Source organism: Cibotium barometz, chromosome 29 (assembly GCF_041138505.1).
Source record: "Cibotium barometz isolate CiBa-2024 chromosome 29, ASM4113850v1, whole genome shotgun sequence".
NCBI lineage: Eukaryota > Viridiplantae > Streptophyta > Polypodiopsida > Cyatheales > Cibotiaceae > Cibotium > Cibotium barometz.
In genome coordinates this window covers 11,950,177-11,969,223 of record NC_141074.1, presented here as the reverse complement: position 1 = coordinate 11,969,223, position 19,047 = coordinate 11,950,177, and the positions used below count along the sequence as shown (strand labels likewise).

Here is a 19,047-nt window from a genome sequence, read left to right as displayed (position 1 = left end):
AACTACTAATCTTATTTATGCACAAAGGCAAGATACAATTATGATAGAGAGTATGGCATCACTCAAGCTCTCACAATGACATAACTAGCTTCAAGCTTCAAGCTTCTCTATGCAATCAAAGGTATTGATGTATAGAGAGAGCTCACAAGTTCACTATCTCCTTACACACTAGAGTTGGGAGTGGTGTACAATGTGTGTAATCTCCCTCTTACAAGGAATGGAAGGGGCTCTATTTATAGGTTTGAGAAGCCCCAATTAGGATTAAGCTTAATCGAGCTTATTATGGAAAATCATAGATTATGGATTTTTTATTTTGAAATGAGAGTGGGCCTCTTCTTATCCCTTGAGTCACATGGATGTGGGCTCAAGGTGAGAGAATTATTGAAGATGAGAGGAGAGTGTGATGTAGAGGTTTGAGCAAATAACTTGTAGTAATGCCTACTCCAAAAGTAGTAGAGTGGGTGCTTATTTACAAATGTTAGTGGTTAGTAGTTAGTAATCACTATAAAAGGTTAGTAATACAATGTACAAAATGAGTGAGAGGAGTAAAGATTTGGAAAGATCCTTTGTGTGGTTGAAAGCTCGAAGAAGCTTGGATTCTCCCATGTGTAGATCTTTAAGTTAACCGCCGCCGGTCTCCTTCTTGCATTTGATGCCACAAAAGTTGATTGAGGTGAAGAACATGGGAGTTTTTGTAGATGGAAACCCCATATTTGCAGAGGTTAATATGATATATTCATGTTGAATTTTTATGTATTTTTGAGATTGGGAAAATAATTTAGTAATATGGGAGTAGTAGGGAGAGAAATGGAGATGAGGTATGGGTGTAGAGTAGATATGAGAGCAAATGGAGGGGGAAGGAGAGGACAAAGGTAGAGAGGGTGAGAGAGGACATGAAGTTTGCAGGTTTGATGGAGTGAGAAAGGAATGAGTAAGTGTGTAGGTGATGAATGTGTAAGGGAGGTGAGAAGAGACTAGGTGTACCTTGCCAAAAAGTGGGCAGACTGGGGTCCAATAAAAAATTCATATCTCACCGCCATTAGCTCCAAAAATTCTCAAAAAAATTGAGCATCTTCTTGAGCTCCCCAGCTAACTTTTGTCTTTTGATGACCAGTCCAAATTCAGAGTGGAGGCGGGCGCAAAAAATTCAGCAGAATCATGTATTTTCTGAATTTTTAAAATCTTTGTGTGGGTCCCCATTGGTGGAATTTCTTGATAGCTCCAAGAGTGAGCCCCCCAATACATCATACCCTGACCTTAGAGACTCAAGTGTATGTGGACACTTGCATGGAGGAGATTTTTCCATTTTATAAAGGATTTACATAATAAGAAAAAACAAGCTAGTATTTAACTAGTCAACATATCATGACAATATGGTTATTATGATAGGAAAATAAATAAAGAGATCTAATTGTGAATAAAATATACAAAAATAATTGATATATGAAAAAGTATTTAATAAAAATATATAAAATATTTAATAGTAAAAAATATATACAAAAATACTAAACTATGGAAGTCAAAAGGGAGGGAGACCCTTATTATTTTAGGGTAGATGAGAGAATAAAAGATGAAATAGTCTAAGGGAAAAAGTGATTTGGGTAGTAGGCTTTCTACATGGTGTGGGTAGAAATGTGAGGGCATAGGATTTACTTATGTATGGTGAAGTTGAAGCATATGTACAATGATGGTCCAAAAGTATTATGAAGAATAATAGTAATAAATAAATAAAAATATATTTAGGTTTTGTAATACACACACCTAATGAAGTATTTACATAACTAAAGAAAATAGAGACCCCCATATTTAGGCCCTTATATGAAATGAAATATTTACACAAAATGGGCCGTAATAATTTTATTTATTTTTGATGAGTAGCTAGCAAAAACTTTTTTTTATAATATAAAAAATATATAGAAGATATGGGTAAAGTTCCTAACGCACACACGCCTATTTACAGTGAAAAGGTATTTATGACAAAGAGTTTATATGATTTTCCTTGGCCGAGGTAGCTCCTTGTGGTAGTGTGGATAGCCGAAAAAATGGCTATCATTTAGCCCTCCCCCTAGATGATGGTATATTCATGTACCATCATAATGTAGGCCTTCTAAAGCAAGTGGTGTAATGTGGTTCTCTTGTCCATCTTTCTTCTGTTCCTTGTGTTTTGCACCACATCCATCACTCAAGCCACATAACTTACATGCCTTTTTATCTCCTTTTTGTGGTTGCTTTTGTAAGTCTGTCGGTAGAATGCGACTCAAGTATGGCTTGAGTCTGTAGCCATTAACCCTCTTAGAATGTTCTTTGCCATCGAAATCCATGAGCTGATAATAGCTAGAGTTGAAAACCTTCTTGACAATGTATGGTCCCTGCCATCTAGTTTCAAACTTGGCATCAAACCGATTATCAAGTCGATTGTCATACCTTAGCACAAGATCTCCTTCTTTGATGCCCTTGTCTTTCAAAGTTGCATTGAACTTCTCTGCTGCTTGCATGGCTTTTCTTCTATAACACTCGTATGCAGCTTCTCTTTTCCACTCTAGCTCAACTAAAGTGAGAAGTTGATCTACCCATGCATCTTGATCTCCTAGTCCACCTTTTCCATGTAGCCGCATTGTTGGAATGTTGAGCTCAATAGGCTGCAATGCTTCTTGACCATAAACCAAGTGAAAGGGCGTAAACCCCGTTGCTTCTCGGTAGGTAGTCCGGTATGCCCATAGTGCTCCATCAAGGAACTCATCCCAAAGCTTCGTCTTGTTCTCCACCATCTTCCTTATGATTCCTGCAATGACACCATTAGCCTTCTCTACTAACCCATTTGATTGGGGATAGTAGGGTGTGCTATGATGATGTGAAATATGAAGCTCTTCACAAACTTCGGTGAGCAAACCTTTTCTAAAACCTGGACCATTGTCAGAAACAATCTCCAAGGGGGTGCCAAATCTGCAACATATATGAGTGTAAACAAATTTGCTTACAGTCTTTCCATTCACCCTTGCCACACTTTGAGCCTCCACCCACCTAGTCATGTAGTCTATGGCCACTAAGATGTACAATTTTCCATTTTTAGTTCTAGGTAGTGGACCCATAGCATCAATGCCCCATTTTTCAAATGGACCACTTGCAATGACTAATTGGCGTGGACCATGTAGCAACCTCTTATTACCATTGACTTGGCAGTTATGACAGCTCCTACACCAATGTTGGACATCCACATGTAAGCTTGGCCAAACATACCCAGCAAGCAAAATCTTTTTCACAGTTAGTTCTTGAGCAAAATGGCCACCACATGCTTCTTCATGCAAACCCTCTAAAATGGCTGGAATCTCCTTGGTTGTTGGTACTCTTCTGCACACTTGATCTTTTCCTTTTTGGTAGAGGGCACCTTCTAAGAACAAGAAAGAACTTGCCCTCTTCATGAGCCTCCTCTTTTGTGCCTTTGTGAAGTCTTGTGGGAATTCACCTTCCAAGATGTAGCTCACTATGGGAGCCAGTGCCTCCATTCCTTGGTACCGTGGTTGCTTAATAGCCGCTGCAGCCAAGACTACTACTTGCATTTCCTTCTTAACACATGCAACAGCTTGTTGTGCAAGTAAATCAGCATCCTCATTTTGTTTCCTAGGAATATGATACAATTGCACCTCCTCAAAATGATTAAACAGCCTATGGATAGCATGAACCTTTTGCCTTAATCTTTCATTCTTGCATGTCCAAATGCCTAAAATTTGCCTTACAATAAGAAGTGCATCCCCTTTTACCAGGAGACGTTGTATCCCTTGATTGATGCACACCTTCAAGCCATGAAGTAGTATGTCGTACTCTGCTTCATTGTTGCTAGTAGAACTTGGCAAGTTGACCTTCTGCTTCATAACCACCTCTCCATTTGGGTTGAGCAGCACCAGCCCTCCCCCTGCTTTACCTGTGGCTTTTCTAAAAGCTCCATCAAAGAACAAGGTGAATGCATTAGGTATAGTTTTGGGTGGTGGCAATGGTAGGGTCTTTACTTCAGGCACCTTAATCTCCTTTTCATGCACTCTATAAGTGAGAATCCCTGCCAATTGTGCACGCACACTATCTTCTACCTTGAAAGAGTATTGGAATTCTTGCAATTCCATAACCCACTTTGTGATTCTAGCACTGATAGTCATTTGAGAAGACACCCAAGGAAACAAATTTTCTGTAGTGAGAATTACAAAAGGTTTTGGTAACAAGTAGGATCTAAATTTTCTCACCGCAAAGATGAGAGCAAGCATCATGAGTCCCGCTTCCGTGTAGCCTTTCTCCAAGACATTCATGACCCTACTAACAAAGTAGATGGGCCGCATCCTAGTACTGTGGAGATCTTGCTGTAACAAAACTGCACCCGCTGTTTCCTTTCCAACACTAGAGCTAACAAAGAAAGTGTACTCCCAACAAGGAGGCATGAGTGTTGGTAGCTCTGACAAAATGACTTTAATGTTACAAAAGTACTCCTCAAGCTCATCAGACCATGCAAACTCTACTTGTTGAGTCAATTTTTGCAAGGGGTGAAGTAACTCTGAGGCTAAGTGAATGAAGCGTGACATGTACTTCACCTTTTGAATAAATGAGATGGCCTCCTTGAGACTCTTTGGAGATGGTAGGTCGATAAGAGCCTTTGCCTTTGTAGGATCCACCTCAATGCCTTTGGAAGAAACCTTATGACCCAGCAAGATTACTTCATCCTCACCAATATGACATTTGTCGGGATTGAGTTGGCCCCCCATGTCGTAGAGTTTCTTCAAGCCTTCTTCCACCCTCTGCACATGCAATGACTTAGAGCTATAGATACAAAAATCATCTATGAACACTCTAATGGATTTCCCAAAGAATGCTTGAAACACCATGTTCATGAAACGTTGAAATGTCGCTGGAGCATTGGTTAAACCAAACGGCATGACTCTGAAAGCATAACAACCCCAAGGAGTGATGAAGGTTGTTTTCAATTGATCCTCCAATGCAATCCCAATTTGAAAGTAACCCGAGTAGCCATCACATATTGTATACTTCTCATGACCTGCTACCTCATTTAGGATCTCATCTTGAAATGGGAGAGGAAAGTGGTCCCTTTTTGTCGCCTCATTGAGTGGACGATAGTCCACACAAACCCTCCATTTGCCGTTCTTCTTGGGAGTGACCACGACGGGAGAGACCCACTCTCAATTTTCTACAGGATATATGAATCCTGCTGCTAGAAGCTTCCTCACCTCTTTGAGTAGTGCTTGCTCCTTGATGACTCCTAGTCTTCGTAGCTTTTGTGCCTTAGGTTTGGCTTCTGGCTTTAGCTCGATCTTGTGTTGAATGGCCTCTACGCCACGCACATCTGTGTAATCTTTAGCAGAAAACCTGGGAAATTTCCTTAGTACACATTTAAACTCCTCTCCTTCCTCCGATGTAAGCGTTTTTGAGAGCATAGCATCAAACATTTCTTCATCATGCATAATTTGGTCTTCTTGAGAGCCTACCTCCTCCAAACCTTGACAGGGTGTCTCTTTGTCTTTTGCTCTGAATCTTACCCCCATGACTTCAATGGAAGACTCCTCGTCCATAGTGCTACTGCTGCTTTCTTCCTCTGAGGCATCATCGGTCCAATCCTCCTCTGTTTCGCCTTGAGAAGATTCTTCATTTATCTCCTCTTGTCGTTGCTCCTTCATGTCAAAGATAATCTTCTTACGATTTTCATTCCTGCAAATTAACTTTCCATTTTCCCAATCCTGCAAAGCTCGCATTCTCATTAGCCATGGTCTACCTAGGATAAATGGATAACCACTTCCCTTGGTAGACATAACATAAAAATCAACAACCTTCTTAATGCCAAAAACTTCCACAGAAACATTCTTACAAATCCCAAGACACTTTGCTTTGCTATTGTTTGCCATTTTCACCTTAATTTCAGGTGTTTCATGAATATGCATGCCTAGTTTTTGCATAAGGTCCTCTGTCATGATGCAAATTTGTGCACCCCCATCTACTAGACCCTTCTTAACTAGCCTTCCCTTGATGTAGCAATCTAATATAGGTGTAATGTCCTCATCCATCTCGGCTTGTGAAATTTTTACAACAGGCACATTCTCTTTTGTTTTTCTCCTAGTGCTCACGGCCTTTGTTAATTCCCTCCTAACTTGTGGACATAAGGCTAGAAATTGAGGCCACGAGATATCAGGACCCTTACCTCTCATGTCTTCCAAAAGGTTGTATGGAGCCATACCATGTCCAAGGGGAAAATCTTGGAGGTTTATACGACGTCGTCTCCTCTTGACTTCCTTGTTTTCCTTCACTTTCTTTCCTCGTCCATGGTCACTTTGTGATGCCACACCCTCCTTTTCCTTCTCTTTTCCACGCCCTCGTTTGACACCATTTGCTTCAATGTCTACCTCCTTGGCCTTTGTTACCTCTACCACATGTACATTTGGGTCCGGCAAGGGTGGCATTCCTTCCACTCCTCGTGGAAGTGGTCTTGTTGCATTGGGCCTCTGCAAAATCATCGGTTGTTGTTGACTAGTGCCTTCACCTGCGTTCATCACTGGATAGTTCATGTTAGGCTTCCCTGGCTCCCCACGAGGCCAAGGACAATTATACATCCCATGCCCTGACTCTCCGCAATTCCAACATTGCAAGAGTCGCCTAGGTCGTTGCTCTCGTTCTTCAACCCTTTTAGCTTGGCCCTTCTGTTCCACAGCTTGTGCAAAGTGGATAGACAAGTTATTTAAAGACTCATTTAACTTTTCTATCACCTCGACTGTGACCTCAGGTAATTCTCTACGAGTGCAAGACTGTACCTCTTCCCTAGGCTTTGAGTCATCAAAGATAAAGCCCCCCCAAGCATACACCTCATCTTTCGAAGTTTCTTGGTAGCCCTAGCCTCAGCAGTATCAAATGTTGTGGGCTCTCCTGACTCTACTTGCAATTTTAGTGATGGGTACATCCCTGCAAATAAATCTCTCCTTCTTCAAAAATTCTGCACCATCTCCAGGGTTAGGAAGACTACGCAACCAAAGAGTCCAAAGACGTAAGAATTCTTGCTTATAACTCAAGTAGTCCTCTAGATTCTTTTGCTTATGAGCAACTATTTCTTGCCATAGCTTTTGTGTGTTCAAAGGAGTGAAGTAATTGTCTCTAAAAAGTTGCATGACCCCCTTGTAATCTACTCGTGCGGGTGCAGGTAGAGATTGAAACCAAGTGGAAGCATCTCTTCGTAGGACCAACTCAAACATGTCTAAGCATTCTTGGTCTCCTACCACTCTCTTTATGTGGAGTGCCATTCTAAAGTTTGATAAGAACAACTCGGCATCCTCACTGGGCTCTCCAAAGAATAAGGGATAGCCACTCATTTGCCTAGTGGTATCCATGCTTGAGAAGAAGGAAGCACAAATATGATTGCACAAAGGTCTTCCTTCCCTCTCTTTCTCTCTCACTCCTTTTTTTCTTTTTTCTTTTTTTCTTTTTTTCTTTTTCAAAGTAGAATGAAAATGTAGACGTCAAAGCTTATGTCATAACGAATCAAAGGCATAATAAATGGATTAACTGAGGCATTAATGGCTGCTACTTGCCTAAGTCCAAACATACGACGAATGACACGCTGAAATTGTAACTTACCACCAACAACTATGTGTATTTCTTGCCTAGCATAAGAGATTGGCCTACGGTATAAGTGTTCTTGATTCATAAAACTAAGCTAAAACAAGATGAAAATATGCACATCAAAGGAAATGGTGTAATCTACAATGGGAATTATGACAGGATTAGGTGATGCTAAAATCTCACTTAGTCTCTCTGGACCAAAAAGAAGAACCATGCGTTGTTGGTAAAAAATCTTTCTATCAATGCAAACATTCACTCTAATGGAGTGCACCCAATGAAACTGGTTGAATTGAATCCCAAGAGGATTAGGAGGAGGTGGATTGTTCATGAAAGATCACACAAAAGTACCACTTTCCTTCTTAAAATATGATACCCAAAAAGCAAACAAGGAAATTTAGGTGTTAGAGAGATCGATGTACCTTAAATACCCATTCAAAAACTGCTCGATCCTCAGTGGGGGGCACCAAAATTGAGGCAGTCCGGGGCGGGCAACAAGAAGAGCGGCCTCTAAGCACTCCTCAAGGCTCCCGTGTTGCTCAATGGGCTTGGGGCACAACGCCACACAAACATAAGAACCCCAAAACCACACACCCAACAAGAAAAGGGGCACCACCTAGTTATGTGTGTGAACTAGGACACCAAAAATCTTTCCTTGTAGCAAATCAATACAAGCTAGCCATATACATCAATCAAAAAGGCACACACACTCTCAACAACACTCATAACATATGATATTGTGTGTGGAGGAGACTAGCATAACACAATTGGGGATGCACACCAAACTTGGAGAAGAACTTAGAGAGACAATATAAGCTTGATTTTGTTGTCGCTATGCACTTGGTCTTAAGGTTACGGGAGCCCTCTCACCATATAACCCTCTTACCATGAATTGAAAGGCAACAAATCAAAAACAAGCCCTCAAGCCTCCAAGAATAAAATCACACCACAAAATACAAGGATCGAGGTTACCTTAAATCAAACATCGTACCGCTTTGGTAAAATAACTTTGGAGTTGGAGGAGTCCAAGATTTTGTACACAATTGCACCCAAACTACTAATCTTATTTATGCACAAAGGCAAGATACAATTATGATAGAGAGTATGGCATCACTCAAGCTCTCACAATGACATAACTAGCTTCAAGCTTCAAGCTTCTCTATGCAATCAAAGGTATTGATGTATAGAGAGAGCTCACAAGTTCACTATCTCCTTACACACTAGAGTTGGGAGTGGTGTACAATGTGTGTAATCTCCCTCTTACAAGGAATGGAAGGGGCTCTATTTATAGGTTTGAGAAGCCCCAATTAGGATTAAGCCTAATCGAGCTTATTATGAAAAATCATAGATTATGGATTTTTTATTTTGAAATGAGAGTGGGCCTCTTCTTATCCCTTGAGTCACATGGATGTGGGCTCAAGGTGAGAGAATTATTGAAGATGAGAGGAGAGTGTGATGTAGAGGTTTGAGCAAATAACTTGTAGTAATGCCTACTCCAAAAGTAGTAGAGTGGGTGCTTATTTACAAATGTTAGTGGTTAGTAGTTAGTAATCACTATAAAAGGTTAGTAATACAATGTACAAAATGAGTGAGAGGAGTAAAGATTTGGAAAGATCCTTTGTGTGGTTGAAAGCTCGAAGAAGCTTGGATTCTCCCATGTGTAGATCTTTAAGTTAACCGCCGCCGGTCTCCTTCTTGCATTTGATGCCACAAAAGTTGATTGAGGTGAAGAACATGGGAGTTTTTGTAGATGGAAACCCCATATTTGCAGAGGTTAATATGATATATTCATGTTGAATTTTTATGTATTTTTGAGATTGGGAAAATAATTTAGTAATATGGGAGTAGTAGGGAGAGAAATGGAGATGAGGTATGGGTGTAGAGTAGATATGAGAGCAAATGGAGGGGGAAGGAGAGGACAAAGGTAGAGAGGGTGAGAGAGGACATGAAGTTTGCAGGTTTGATGGAGTGAGAAAGGAATGAGTAAGTGTGTAGGTGATGAATGTGTAAGGGAGGTGAGAAGAGACTAGGTGTACCTTGCCAAAAAGTGGGCAGACTGGGGTCCAATAAAAAATTCATATCTCACCGCCATTAGCTCCAAAAATTCTCAAAAAAATTGAGCATCTTCTTGAGCTCCCCAGCTAACTTTTGTCTTTTGATGACCAGTCCAAATTCAGAGTGGAGGCGGGCGCAAAAAATTCAGCAGAATCATGTATTTTCTGAATTTTTAAAATCTTTGTGTGGGTCCCCATTGGTGGAATTTCTTGATAGCTCCAAGAGTGAGCCCCCCAATACATCATACCCTGACCTTAGAGACTCAAGTGTATGTGGACACTTGCATGGAGGAGATTTTTCCATTTTATAAAGGATTTACATAATAAGAAAAAACAAGCTAGTATTTAACTAGTCAACATATCATGACAATATGGTTATTATGATAGGAAAATAAATAAAGAGATCTAATTGTGAATAAAATATACAAAAATAATTGATATATGAAAAAGTATTTAATAAAAATATATAAAATATTTAATAGTAAAAAATATATACAAAAATACTAAACTATGGAAGTCAAAAGGGAGGGAGACCCTTATTATTTTAGGGTAGATGAGAGAATAAAAGATGAAATAGTCTAAGGGAAAAAGTGATTTGGGTAGTAGGCTTTCTACATGGTGTGGGTAGAAATGTGAGGGCATAGGATTTACTTATGTATGGTGAAGTTGAAGCATATGTACAATGATGGTCCAAAAGTATTATGAAGAATAATAGTAATAAATAAATAAAAATATATTTCGGTTTTGTAATACACACACCTAATGAAGTATTTACATAACTAAAGAAAATAGAGACCCCCATATTTAGGCCCTTATATGAAATGAAATATTTACACAAAATGGGCTGTAATAATTTTATTTATTTTTGATGAGTAGCTAGCAAAAACTTTTTTTTATAATATAAAAAATATATAGAAGATATGGGTAAAGTCCCTAACGCACACACGCCTATTTACAGTGAAAAGGTATTTATGACAAAGAGTTTATATGATTTTCCTTGGCCGAGGTAGCTCCTTGTGGTAGTGTGGATAGCCGAAAAAATGGCTATCATTTAGCCCTCCCCCTAGATGATGGTATATTCATGTACCATCATAATGTAGGCCTTCTAAAGCAAGTGGTGTAATGTGGTTCTCTTGTCCATCTTTCTTCTGTTCCTTGTGTTTTGCACCACATGCATCACTCAAGCCACATAACTTACATGCCTTTTTATCTCCTTTTTGTGGTTGCTTTTGTAAGTCTGTCGGTAGAATGCGACTCAAGTATGGCTTGAGTCTGTAGCCATTAACCCTCTTAGAATGTTCTTTGCCATCGAAATCCATGAGCTGATAATAGCTAGAGTTGAAAACCTTCTTGACAATGTATGGTCCCTGCCATCTAGTTTCAAACTTGGCATCAAACCGATTATCAAGTCGATTGTCATACCTTAGCACAAGATCTCCTTCTTTGATGCCCTTGTCTTTCAAAGTTGCATTGAACTTCTCTGCTGCTTGCATGGCTTTTCTTCTATAACACTCGTATGCAGCTTCTCTTTTCCACTCTAGCTCAACTAAAGTGAGAAGTTGATCTACCCATGCATCTTGATCTCCTAGTCCACCTTTTCCATGTAGCCGCATTGTTGGAATGTTGAGCTCAATAGGCTGCAATGCTTCTTGACCATAAACCAAGTGAAAGGGCGTAAACCCCGTTGCTTCTCGGTAGGTAGTCCGGTATGCCCATAGTGCTCCATCAAGGAACTCATCCCAAAGCTTCGTCTTGTTCTCCACCATCTTCCTTATGATTCCTGCAATGACACCATTAGCCTTCTCTACTAACCCATTTGATTGGGGATAGTAGGGTGTGCTATGATGATGTGAAATATGAAGCTCTTCACAAACTTCGGTGAGCAAACCTTTTCTAAAACCTGGACCATTGTCAGAAACAATCTCCAAGGGGGTGCCAAATCTGCAACATATATGAGTGTAAACAAATTTGCTTACAGTCTTTCCATTCACCCTTGCCACACTTTGAGCCTCCACCCACCTAGTCATGTAGTCTATGGCCACTAAGATGTACAATTTTCCATTTTTAGTTCTAGGTAGTGGACCCATAGCATCAATGCCCCATTTTTCAAATGGACCACTTGCAATGACTAATTGGCGTGGACCATGTAGCAACCTCTTATTACCATTGACTTGGCAGTTATGACAGCTCCTACACCAATGTTGGACATCCACATGTAAGCTTGGCCAAACATACCCAGCAAGCAAAATCTTTTTCACAGTTAGTTCTTGAGCAAAATGGCCACCACATGCTTCTTCATGCAAACCCTCTAAAATGGCTGGAATCTCCTTGGTTGTTGGTACTCTTCTGCACACTTGATCTTTTCCTTTTTGGTAGAGGGCACCTTCTAAGAACAAGAAAGAACTTGCCCTCTTCATGAGCCTCCTCTTTTGTGCCTTTGTGAAGTCTTGTGGGAATTCACCTTCCAAGATGTAGCTCACTATGGGAGCCAGTGCCTCCATTCCTTGGTACCGTGGTTGCTTAATAGCCGCTGCAGCCAAGACTACTACTTGCATTTCCTTCTTAACACATGCAACAGCTTGTTGTGCAAGTAAATCAGCATCCTCATTTTGTTTCCTAGGAATATGATACAATTGCACCTCCTCAAAATGATTAAACAGCCTACGGATAGCATGAACCTTTTGCCTTAATCTTTCATTCTTGCATGTCCAAATGCCTAAAATTTGCCTTACAATAAGAAGTGCATCCCCTTTTACCAGGAGACGTTGTATCCCTTGATTGATGCACACCTTCAAGCCATGAAGTAGTATGTCGTACTCTGCTTCATTGTTGCTAGTAGAACTTGGCAAGTTGACCTTCTGCTTCATAACCACCTCTCCATTTGGGTTGAGCAGCACCAGCCCTCCCCCTGCTTTACCTGTGGCTTTTCTAAAAGCTCCATCAAAGAACAAGGTGAATGCATTAGGTATAGTTTTGGGTGGTGGCAATGGTAGGGTCTTTACTTCAGGTACCTTAATCTCCTTTTCATGCACTCTATAAGTGAGAATCCCTGCCAATTGTGCACGCACACTATCTTCTACCTTGAAAGAGTATTGGAATTCTTGCAATTCCATAACCCACTTTGTGATTCTAGCACTGATAGTCATTTGAGAAGACACCCAAGGAAACAAATTTTCTGTAGTGAGAATTACAAAAGGTTTTGGTAACAAGTAGGATCTAAATTTTCTCACCGCAAAGATGAGAGCAAGCATCATGAGTCCCGCTTCCGTGTAGCCTTTCTCCAAGACATTCATGACCCTACTAACAAAGTAGATGGGCCGCATCCTAGTACTGTGGAGATCTTGCTGTAACAAAACTGCACCCGCTGTTTCCTTTCCAACACTAGAGCTAACAAAGAAAGTGTACTCCCAACAAGGAGGCATGAGTGTTGGTAGCTCTGACAAAATGACTTTAATGTTACAAAAGTACTCCTCAAGCTCATCAGACCATGCAAACTCTACTTGTTGAGTCAATTTTTGCAAGGGGTGAAGTAACTCTGAGGCTAAGTGAATGAAGCGTGACATGTACTTCACCTTTTGAATAAATGAGATGGCCTCCTTGAGACTCTTTGGAGATGGTAGGTCGATAAGAGCCTTTGCCTTTGTAGGATCCACCTCAATGCCTTTGGAAGAAACCTTATGACCCAGCAAGATTACTTCATCCTCACCAATATGACATTTGTCGGGATTGAGTTGGCCCCCCATGTCGTAGAGTTTCTTCAAGCCTTCTTCCACCCTCTGCACATGCAATGACTTAGAGCTATAGATACAAAAATCATCTATGAACACTCTAATGGATTTCCCAAAGAATGCTTGAAACACCATGTTCATGAAACGTTGAAATGTCGCTGGAGCATTGGTTAAACCAAACGGCATGACTCTGAAAGCATAACAACCCCAAGGAGTGATGAAGGTTGTTTTCAATTGATCCTCCAATGCAATCCCAATTTGAAAGTAACCCGAGTAGCCATCACATATTGTATACTTCTCATGACCTGCTACCTCATTTAGGATCTCATCTTGAAATGGGAGAGGAAAGTGGTCCCTTTTTGTCGCCTCATTGAGTGGACGATAGTCCACACAAACCCTCCATTTGCCGTTCTTCTTGGGAGTGACCACGACGGGAGAGACCCACTCTCAATTTTCTACAGGATATATGAATCCTGCTGCTAGAAGCTTCCTCACCTCTTTGAGTAGTGCTTGCTCCTTGATGACTCCTAGTCTTCGTAGCTTTTGTGCCTTAGGTTTGGCTTCTGGCTTTAGCTCGATCTTGTGTTGAATGGCCTCTACGCCACGCACATCTGTGTAATCTTTAGCAAAAAACCTGGGAAATTTCCTTAGTACACATTTAAACTCCTCTCCTTCCTCCGATGTAAGCGTTTTTGAGAGCATAGCATCAAACATTTCTTCATCATGCACAATTTGGTCTTCTTGAGAGCCTACCTCCTCCAAACCTTGACAGGGTGTCTCTTTGTCTTTTGCTCTGAATCTTACCCCCATGACTTCAATGGAAGACTCCTCGTCCATAGTGCTACTGCTGCTTTCTTCCTCTGAGGCATCATCGGTCCAATCCTCCTCTGTTTCGCCTTGAGAAGATTCTTCATTTATCTCCTCTTGTCGTTGCTCCTTCATGTCAAAGATAATCTTCTTACGATTTTCATTCCTGCAAATTAACTTTCCATTTTCCCAATCCTGCAAAGCTCGCATTCTCATTAGCCATGGTCTACCTAGGATAAATGGATAACCACTTCCCTTGGTAGACATAACATAAAAATCAACAACCTTCTTAATGCCAAAAACTTCCACAGAAACATTCTTACAAATCCCAAGACATTTTGCTTTGCTATTGTTTGCCATTTTCACCTTAATTTCAGGTGTTTCATGAATATGCATGCCTAGTTTTTGCATAAGGTCCTCTGTCATGATGCAAATTTGTGCACCCCCATCTACTAGACCCTTCTTAACTAGCCTTCCCTTGATGTAGCAATCTAATATAGGTGTAATGTCCTCATCCATCTCGGCTTGTGAAATTTTTACAACAGGCACATTCTCTTTTGTTTTTCTCCTAGTGCTCACGGCCTTTGTTAATTCCCTCCTAACTTGTGGACATAAGGCTAGAAATTGAGGCCACGAGATATCAGGACCCTTACCTCTCATGTCTTCCAAAAGGTTGTATGGAGCCATACCATGTCCAAGGGGAAAATCTTGGAGGTTTATACGACGTCGTCTCCTCTTGACTTCCTTGTTTTCCTTCACTTTCTTTCCTCGTCCATGGTCACTTTGTGATGCCACACCCTCCTTTTCCTTCTCTTTTCCACGCCCTCGTTTGACACCATTTGCTTCAATGTCTACCTCCTTGGCCTTTGTTACCTCTACCACATGTACATTTGGGTCCGGCAAGGGTGGCATTCCTTCCACTCCTCGTGGAAGTGGTCTTGTTGCATTGGGCCTCTGCAAAATCATCGGTTGTTGTTGACTAGTGCCTTCACCTGCGTTCATCACTGGATAGTTCATGTTAGGCTTCCCTGGCTCCCCACGAGGCCAAGGACAATTATACATCCCATGCCCTGACTCTCCGCAATTCCAACATTGCAAGAGTCGCCTAGGTCGTTGCTCTCGTTCTTCAACCCTTTTAGCTTGGCCCTTCTGTTCCACAGCTTGTGCAAAGTGGATAGACAAGTTATTTAAAGACTCATTTAACTTTTCTATCACCTCGACTGTGACCTCAGGTAATTCTCTACGAGTGCAAGACTGTACCTCTTCCCTAGGCTTTGAGTCATCAAAGATAAAGCCCCCCCAAGCATACACCTCATCTTTCGAAGTTTCTTGGTAGCCCTAGCCTCAGCAGTATCAAATGTTGTGGGCTCTCCTGACTCTACTTGCAATTTTAGTGATGGGTACATCCCTGCAAATAAATCTCTCCTTCTTCAAAAATTCTGCACCATCTCCAGGGTTAGGAAGACTACGCAACCAAAGAGTCCAAAGACGTAAGAATTCTTGCTTATAACTCAAGTAGTCCTCTAGATTCTTTTGCTTATGAGCAACTATTTCTTGCCATAGCTTTTGTGTGTTCAAAGGAGTGAAGTAATTGTCTCTAAAAAGTTGCATGACCCCCTTGTAATCTACTCGTGCGGGTGCAGGTAGAGATTGAAACCAAGTGGAAGCATCTCTTCGTAGGACCAACTCAAACATGTCTAAGCATTCTTGGTCTCCTACCACTCTCTTTATGTGGAGTGCCATTCTAAAGTTTGATAAGAACAACTCGGCATCCTCACTGGGCTCTCCAAAGAATAAGGGATAGCCACTCATTTGCCTAGTGGTATCCATGCTTGAGAAGAAGGAAGCACAAATATGATTGCACAAAGGTCTTCCTTCCCTCTCTTTCTCTCTCACTCCTTTTTTTCTTTTTTCTTTTTTTCTTTTTTTCTTTTTCAAAGTAGAATGAAAATGTAGACGTCAAAGCTTATGTCATAACGAATCAAAGGCATAATAAATGGATTAACTGAGGCATTAATGGCTGCTACTTGCCTAAGTCCAAACATACGACGAATGACACGCTGAAATTGTAACTTACCACCAACAACTATGTGTATTTCTTGCCTAGCATAAGAGATTGGCCTACGGTATAAGTGTTCTTGATTCATAAAACTAAGCTAAAACAAGATGAAAATATGCACATCAAAGGAAATGGTGTAATCTACAATGGGAATTATGACAGGATTAGGTGATGCTAAAATCTCACTTAGTCTCTCTGGACCAAAAAGAAGAACCATGCGTTGTTGGTAAAAAATCTTTCTATCAATGCAAACATTCACTCTAATGGAGTGCACCCAATGAAACTGGTTGAATTGAATCCCAAGAGGATTAGGAGGAGGTGGATTGTTCATGAAAGATCACACAAAAGTACCACTTTCCTTCTTAAAATATGATACCCAACAAGCAAACAAGGAAATTTAGGTGTTAGAGAGATCGATGTACCTTAAATACCCATTCAAAAACTGCTCGATCCTCAGTGGGGGGCACCAAAATTGAGGCAGTCCGGGGCGGGCAACAAGAAGAGCGGCCTCTAAGCACTCCTCAAGGCTCCCGTGTTGCTCAATGGGCTTGGGGCACAACGCCACACAAACATAAGAACCCCAAAACCACACACCCAACAAGAAAAGGGGCACCACCTAGTTATGTGTGTGAACTAGGACACCAAAAATCTTTCCTTGTAGCAAATCAATACAAGCTAGCCATATACATCAATCAAAAAGGCACACACACTCTCAACAACACTCATAACATATGATATTGTGTGTGGAGGAGACTAGCATAACACAATTGGGGATGCACACCAAACTTGGAGAAGAACTTAGAGAGACAATATAAGCTTGATTTTGTTGTCGCTATGCACTTGGTCTTAAGGTTACGGGAGCCCTCTCACCATATAACCCTCTTACCATGAATTGAAAGGCAACAAATCAAAAACAAGCCCTCAAGCCTCCAAGAATAAAATCACACCACAAAATACAAGGATCGAGGTTACCTTAAATCAAACATCGTACCGCTTTGGTAAAATAACTTTGGAGTTGGAGGAGTCCAAGATTTTGTACACAATTGCACCCAAACTACTAATCTTATTTATGCACAAAGGCAAGATACAATTATGATAGAGAGTATGGCATCACTCAAGCTCTCACAATGACATAACTAGCTTCAAGCTTCAAGCTTCTCTATGCAATCAAAGGTATTGATGTATAGAGAGAGCTCACAAGTTCACTATCTCCTTACACACTAGAGTTGGGAGTGGTGTACAATGTGTGTAATCTCCCTCTTACAAGGAATGGAAGGGGCTCTATTTATAGGTTTGAGAAGCCCCAATTAGGATTAAGCCTAATCGAGCTTATTATGAAAAATCATAGATTATGGATTTTTTATTTTGAAATGAGAGTGGGCCTCTTCTTATCCCTTGAGTCACATGGATGTGGGCTCAAGGTGAGAGAATTATTGAAGATGAGAGGAGAGTGTGATGTAGAGGTTTGAGCAAATAACTTGTAGTAATGCCTACTCCAAAAGTAGTAGAGTGGGTGCTTATTTACAAATGTTAGTGGTTAGTAGTTAGTAATCACTATAAAAGGTTAGTAATACAATGTACAAAATGAGTGAGAGGAGTAAAGATTTGGAAAGATCCTTTGTGTGGTTGAAAGCTCGAAGAAGCTTGGATTCTCCCATGTGTAGATCTTTAAGTTAACCGCCGCCGGTCTCCTTCTTGCATTTGATGCCACAAAAGTTGATTGAGGTGAAGAACATGGGAGTTTTTGTAGATGGAAACCCCATATTTGCAGAGGTTAATATGATATATTCATGTTGAATTTTTATGTATTTTTGAGATTGGGAAAATAATTTAGTAATATGGGAGTAGTAGGGAGAGAAATGGAGATGAGGTATGGGTGTAGAGTAGATATGAGAGCAAATGGAGGGGGAAGGAGAGGACAAAGGTAGAGAGGGTGAGAGAGGACATGAAGTTTGCAGGTTTGATGGAGTGAGAAAGGAATGAGTAAGTGTGTAGGTGATGAATGTGTAAGGGAGGTGAGAAGAGACTAGGTGTACCTTGCCAAAAAGTGGGCAGACTGGGGTCCAATAAAAAATTCATATCTCACCGCCATTAGCTCCAAAAATTCTCAAAAAAATTGAGCATCTTCTTGAGCTCCCCAGCTAACTTTTGTCTTTTGATGACCAGTCCAAATTCAGAGTGGAGGCGGGCGCAAAAAATTCAGCAGAATCATGTATTTTCTGAATTTTTAAAATCTTTGTGTGGGTCCCCATTGGTGGAATTTCTTGATAGCTCCAAGAGTGAGCCCCCCAATACATCATACCCTGACCTTAGAGACTCAAGTGTATGTGGACACTTGCATGGAGGAGATTTTTCCATTTTATAAAGGATTTACATAATAAGAAAAAACAAGCTAGTATTTAACTAGTCAACATATCATGACAATATGGTTATTATGATAGGAAAATAAATAAAGAGATCTAATTGTGAATAAAATATACAAAAATAATTGATATATGAAAAAGTATTTAATAAAAATATATAAAATATTTAATAGTAAAAAATATATACAAAAATACTAAACTATGGAAGTCAAAAGGGAGGGAGACCCTTATTATTTTAGGGTAGATGAGAGAATAAAAGATGAAATAGTCTAAGGGAAAAAGTGATTTGGGTAGTAGGCTTTCTACATGGTGTGGGTAGAAATGTGAGGGCATAGGATTTACTTATGTATGGTGAAGTTGAAGCATATGTACAATGATGGTCCAAAAGTATTATGAAGAATAATAGTAATAAATAAATAAAAATATATTTAGGTTTTGTA

General features: G+C 40.4%; 1 protein-coding gene across 1 annotated transcript in view; it reads right to left on the bottom strand.

The window, feature by feature from the left end:
- Window positions 1-19,047, bottom strand: part of LOC147621847 (uncharacterized) — a 40,252-nt gene that overhangs the window by 8,411 nt on the left and 12,794 nt on the right. Inside the window, exons 3-4 of the mRNA XM_086823510.1 lie at window positions 13,874-14,503; window positions 13,223-13,426 (exon numbers count right to left, since the gene is read on the bottom strand). Coding sequence (XP_086679636.1) covers window positions 13,223-13,426; window positions 13,874-14,503 — 834 coding nt within the window. The remainder of the gene's footprint in view (window positions 1-13,222; window positions 13,427-13,873; window positions 14,504-19,047) is intronic.